General features: G+C 42.5%; 1 protein-coding gene across 1 annotated transcript in view; it reads right to left on the bottom strand.

Annotated features, from left to right (window-relative positions):
• The window catches only part of Plce1 (phospholipase C epsilon 1), a 248,841-nt gene continuing 242,841 nt past the window's right edge, over window positions 1-6,000 (bottom strand). The window contains exons 29-32 of the mRNA XM_028773472.1: window positions 5,467-5,625; window positions 3,654-3,872; window positions 2,890-3,112; window positions 1-1,079 (exon numbers count right to left, since the gene is read on the bottom strand). Of these exons, the coding sequence (XP_028629305.1) occupies window positions 2,924-3,112; window positions 3,654-3,872; window positions 5,467-5,625 (567 nt within the window). The 3' untranslated portion in view covers window positions 1-1,079; window positions 2,890-2,923. The remainder of the gene's footprint in view (window positions 1,080-2,889; window positions 3,113-3,653; window positions 3,873-5,466; window positions 5,626-6,000) is intronic.

Below are 6,000 nucleotides of genomic sequence, written 5' to 3'. Positions count from 1 at the left end.
TCTGGATCTCTACCCACTTCTCATGCTCATATGATTTATTTTTAGGATGTCTTGAAATAGATTGAACCCCTAATGTTTGCCACCCATAGCAATATCAAGAAAGCTATGTCTAATAAATACACAAGTACAGTGTCAGTATAAACATTGTAAAATAAATAAATCTACCTTTAACATCAACTCAGTCTACTTTTGCTTTTTAAAAATGATTTAGGCTTCTTATGAAGACATAACAACTCAATAGACACTAAATTGTACACCATTCACTTTGTGAGAACTGAAAACGGAACAGTCTGTGGATGTATGAATCATAGCTTTCGAAAAAACATTTCTATTTGAGGAAAGGCAGCGCAAAAAGTGCACCTGGGTGCACAATATAGGAACTAATTTGAATAATTGTTAACAAATCTTACAGGACATATTTACATTTCCAATGCCCTCAGACTTCCACTTCTCATTAAACCATGAGTCAGCTTTCGAGGTTTTCTAACCTCTATGCCTTTGGCTCTAAGTTTTCCCAAGTTGGGTCAGCAAACTGGTCCTTGGGCCAAATTCGTGTGTGTGTGTGTGTGTGTGTGTGTTTTTGTCTGATCCTTAAACTAAGAAAGATTTTACAATTTTAAGTGGTTGAAACACTTGAAAGATGTGTGACCTGTGAAAATTATATGAAATTCCAATTTAAGTGTCCATAAATAAAGTTTTATTGTTCAGTCACGTTCATTCCTGTACCTGTTGTCGGCAGCTGCGTTTGCACTCCAGTTGCTGAGGTGACTCAATGCAGCAGAAGCCACGTGGCCCCAACCCTAAAATGTTTACAGCCTGGCCCTTTACAGGTGAGGCTTTTTGCCTTAAGCTTGGGGTGAGGGGGTGGCTTTTCCACCTGTAGTGCCCTGGGCAATACCCTGGGTGTCCCTGCTCCATTCCTCAGGAAGTTGGTTAGCTTGTCCTCTGTGTGAACCTCACATCAGGTGTGAAGAGGGCCAGAGTTCAGAAATCATGTTTCCAGTTTAAATGTGATGGAGGTAAAGTATCTTTCTTTCCACCACGTTCATTCTTGATAGCTTCTCATCAAGGATCGTCCCCTGAAATATCATCCACATGGGCTAATTAGTGCATTGCACACGAAGAAGCAGAAATACATACAGCCTAGCCAGGTTCCAAGGTGTTCAACAACGGAGCCCCAGAGCTCTGGTGGCTAGCTCTGGAAGGAGTTACTTCCTGATACAGTGATGTCCTCAGGAGGTAGAGCACTGTTTTCTGTCCTGGAACAGCAAATTCTTTAGGAGAAACAATAAGCAGCCTTTTTATTGCCTCCAATAAATGTTCCTCAACTTTAGAAAAAGGAGAAATTCCCTCAACTGTTAACCACTTCAGGTAGGAGCGAAGTGAACGTTTGCTTCTTTAGAAATTCTTAGGTTATGATTTTTAAAACTAGATGTTAACCCTTTTTAGAACAAAGACTATAGCAGTCAGAAAGGCTAAAACATTGTACTTGTTTACTTATGAGAATGTACAGAGGGAACACCTTAAAAAACGTGTTCATTCTTGGAAATACCATGATAAAGGAGGTCATAAGTGGGCATTGTGCTGACGGCTGTTTGTAAAGAAAAGCACCAATGTTTAGCAAAGTCCTGAAGTCAGTTCAATCCTTATAAAGTTTATTTGCCAAAGGAAATGAGATCCAAAGGCAAGCATCTAAATCACTGTCCCCAACAAAGCTACACCTTCCAATCCTTCCCAAGATAGTTTCACTGACTAGGGACCAAGCATGAGCCACTGGAGGGCACTGGGCAACACAGCCTCAAAAAACAACCAAAGAAACTGTGAAAAGAAGGCTCTTAGCAGCCGGGCAGTGGTGGCACAGGCCTTTAATCCCAGCACTTGGGAGGCAGAGGCAGGCGGATTTTTGAGTTTGAGGCCAGCCTGGTCTACAGAGTAAGTTCTAGGACAGCTAGGGCTATACAGAGAAACCCTATCTACAAAAACAAAACAAAGTCCAACCAAAGAAGCCATGAAGAGAAGGCTCTTAGCTTTGAGTCCCCTGTGGTCTTTTCATATTCTAGATCATCTGTCTGCTAAAACTGACTTTGTATTGCATATCCAGCACTGTGGTTGGCAGCTGACACTGTATTTTCAGAATGGGGACTGAAGTTATTTTTCCTTTGATTTGACTTGCTTTTTAGATGTGGGGTCTCACTATGTTCCCTAAGTTGGCATGGAATTCACTATGTAGCCCAGGATGACCTTGAATTTGTGATCTTCCTGCCTTGGCCTTCCAAATGCTGAGATTACAGGCATGTGCCACCATGCCTGGAATATTTTAATTTTTTAAGAGGTAAGAAGAGACGAGGTTGTTGGGTCTAAATGAAACGTATTATACTATACTACTAGCAATCCAAAGGAATAAACACTGAACAATCTAAAGCCTTTGAAGACTGTTCATTTATGTTATTAATTAAGGTAGTCCTATGTATGATGATTTAAGTCTGTGTGACACTTTGGGGCCCTGCGTTAGTTATCTATAAAATAAGAAAGTTTAACAAGTGTGTGTGAGTGTGCATACACACACGCATGTACATGAGTGTGTACATGCCACAGTATGCATGTGGAGGTCAAAAGACAACTTGTGGGAATCATTTCTCTGCTTCTACCGTGTGAACCCTACAGATTCAATTCAGGCTTGGCAGCAGACACCTTTAACCACCGAGCCACATCTCTAGCCCAGGAAGTCTAAAATTTTAAAAGCTGACACATAGCTTCAGAACCCTGGTACTGTTTTGAGGTGCCATTCCCATCTGCCTTCAGAGGACAAGCCTCTTGAAGACACAAAGCTCCATCCTGTGTTACAAAGCACTCACTTTCAGTTGAGTCCTATTTCAGAATGCTTCATACCTTCATATCCCTGGAACAAATACGCTGCACATGCTCACTGCTGGTAGCCCATTGTGTCACCAGAGGCCAAGGCACCCATGGGTTTCTCCTCCTTGCTTTGAACACTTTCTGAGGCCACAAACTGAGGAGGTGATGTGAATCCTCGGGACTGCTTAGTGGATTTAGTGAGTTTCTTGAATTCACTTGCAAAGGAGATACCCCTCCTTTTATCTTCTCGGGATGCCTGTGTAGAAAACAAGAACCTTCTTTGATGGACTGGTAAACCCCAGGTTTCTGATTTCCCATGTCATACTCAGAGGGAGTATGTACTCTTTTATTCTTCTCTCTGATAAGTAAAGCATTGGGTAGACAGACCAAGGCCTCTGTCCCAGGATTTTTTTCTTTTCCTTTCTTTTCTTCTTTCTTTCCCTTTCTTCCCTTTCTTCCCCCTCCCTCTCAAAGTTTTTGAGACAGGGTTTCTCTGTGTGTCCCTATCTGTCCTGGAACTTACTCTGAAGACCAGGCTGGCCTTGAACTCAGAGATCCATCTGCCTCTCCCTCCTCAGTGCTGGGATAAAAGGCATGTCCCGCCAACACCAGGCTGTCCAGGATCTTTTAACCACACAGGGAAATGTGCTGTTTTGTCCCCCCAACCCCTGAAAATAAAATAACTACTTTCCAAGGACTGCTGACTTAGGAACTTTCTTGATTTAGTAGCTCCCAATTTAGTTATGATGACTAATTATCAATGATTTATAAAGACAGCAATGTGACTTTCACGTTACCTGCACCTGCTCCTTTAGCTTAAGGATGAATTTCCCTGCACCCTTCCACTTGCTTTGGGCTTGAAACACACACTCTTGGTCCAAGAGGATCCTCTGTGAGGACTTTGGGGTAGAAGACTTCTTATTGGGTGCGTCTTTCATCACCTCTTCCAAAAGCACATAGTCACATGGGTTGGGGTTGTTCAGGATGCTGTAGGAATATTTGGCTTTGCATAAGGTCTGAAAGATAAGTTAGGGTCAGCTGAATCAAATGTCTGACACCTTTGCATCCATGATGAATGAAAATTTAAGGTGGAGAAGTGGCTCAGACTTTCAGCGATGGAGAGGATCTTCCAAACCAGGTCACTCTGCCTCATTTTCATTTGAGTAGTTGTGGTTTATAACATACATTCTTAGGTTACCTCATGTAGTTTCCAAATGGCCCGACTTTGGTGAAGAAGCTTAGACTTATAAAAATCTAAGCAGATTACAGAGGAGGAAGCTTAAACTCAGCAGAGGTCAAGCAGAATTCAGAGCAAGTCCAGCTACTAACATAACTGAAAAGGCTAGATCCACATCCTCTCCCCCATCAACCACAGCACATAGACATGAAGGTTAGGCAGCCAGTGAGAGATGGAGTCCTGTCCTGGGAGCTCTCTGTTCCACCTGACTGCCTCTATAACACCTTTGGGTGCTGAAGGATTTTAGAAGTCACATATTTCCCTTACACTTAATAGAACATCTTTCATTTGTTCATTTATTCATTGTATGTTTAGTCATGACCTGTTATATCCAGTACTGTGCTGTACTCCAGGGAGACAAAGGTGAGCAAAAGAAAAGAGAATCTGAAATTCAAAGTTAATTAAGGAGACTGCAAATAACTAGCCAGATTATCATAAAACAGGAATAACAAATCACACTCAAGTACATGCCAAGCATTGTATGAAGCACCCTGCGTGTGTTACTACTGCCTTTGTTGCAACAGCTGTGTGTGGGAGGTACCACTATACTATCTCCATGTTATTAAACCATCTGGAAACTTGCCACACCATGGCGCCAGAGCCAAATGGAGTGGGATGGGGAAGTCAGACACATCGTGTGTGTGTTGGGGGGGGAGGATTTATCCAACAGAAATTAATCAGAGCCGCTTGCTCCTCACTAAAGAAGTTAGTCAACACACGGTATAAGTCAGACACAGATCTAAATGAGATCGGAGGATCTTGCTGGAGATCTCTGAGTAAGGGAGGGACAGAGCTGGGTTTGAACCCTCAGCCATGTGATCAGGGGTCTGGGTGTTGTTTACTGTCCGATATCACTTCTCAAGCAGGAGTTCAATGAATGCACATGCCAGGTGTAACCATTCTTTGAAATCAAGTTAAAAACAAACAAACAAACAAAAACCCAGCAGCTTGACATAGAGGAAAGGACTTGGTCAACAGTCAGAGTTGGCCTCCTGTTTGTGTTCTGTGCCATCCTTCAGGGATGCTTATTCAGCATTCACTCAGGTGTTTTGGGGACAAATTCTGCAGTGTCACCCCCTAAACACATCAGCAGCAGAGATTTAAACTCTCTGTAGATGCTAGCTGAAGATCTGTTGCAGGAATGAATGAATATTTCCTATCCTTAAGAGATGTATTTCCCGTCCCTGACCTGCACCCCATTCTAGAACTTCATTCATTAACAAGCTGTCAATGCACACACATCTGATTTGTCCCAATCATTTATATCAAGGAGGCATGGAGTGAGGAAAGGGGAGACTCTTGTGGTGCTGGGATCAAGCTCAGAGCCCAGTGCTCTCTGGGCAGGCAGTGACCCCCCCCCAGGAAGCGTTTACCTGCTGAATCACATCCTGTGCAGTGCTGACACGTGGGGCTTTGATGACAGTTCGAGGTTGCTCTGGAGAGACATCATGCACTTGGACAAAGAAACTCTCCTCTTCTGAGCTCAAGATCACCTCTCTGTCATACTGGAAAATGCTTTTCTCTTCGAGGGTCTACATTTTTAAAGTGAAAATACACGAGGAATTGGTAAGATGATTCAGCAGACAGAAAAACAGTTCTAGCAAAACTTTTGAGTTGTATCTTGGTGATGTGGAAAACATCTCGGTAATTAATACTTTAGTTACTCTTTCGTATGTACACTGCTGCAAAGATGAATCTGCTTCTGAGAGGAAGAAAGACTCGATTTCTGTTGATGTTGACTCACATGTAGGCTTTAGAGTAAACCAGTTTATAGGTGCCTACTAGTCATGGGTTTTGAGAGAAGAAATCAGCTACAAACTTTTAGAAAGGAAATATACTGTTTTGTTCATTATTGAAATACAATACAAACACAGCTGTGTTGAAGAGAAGTCCGTTCCCCAAATACT

This window comes from Grammomys surdaster, unplaced genomic scaffold (assembly GCF_004785775.1).
Source record: "Grammomys surdaster isolate TR1022 unplaced genomic scaffold, NIH_TR_1.0 229, whole genome shotgun sequence".
In the NCBI taxonomy this organism is placed as follows: Eukaryota; Metazoa; Chordata; class Mammalia; order Rodentia; family Muridae; genus Grammomys; species Grammomys surdaster.
The sequence above is the reverse complement of the archived record's forward strand: the minus strand, read 5'-3'. Positions and strand labels throughout refer to the sequence as shown.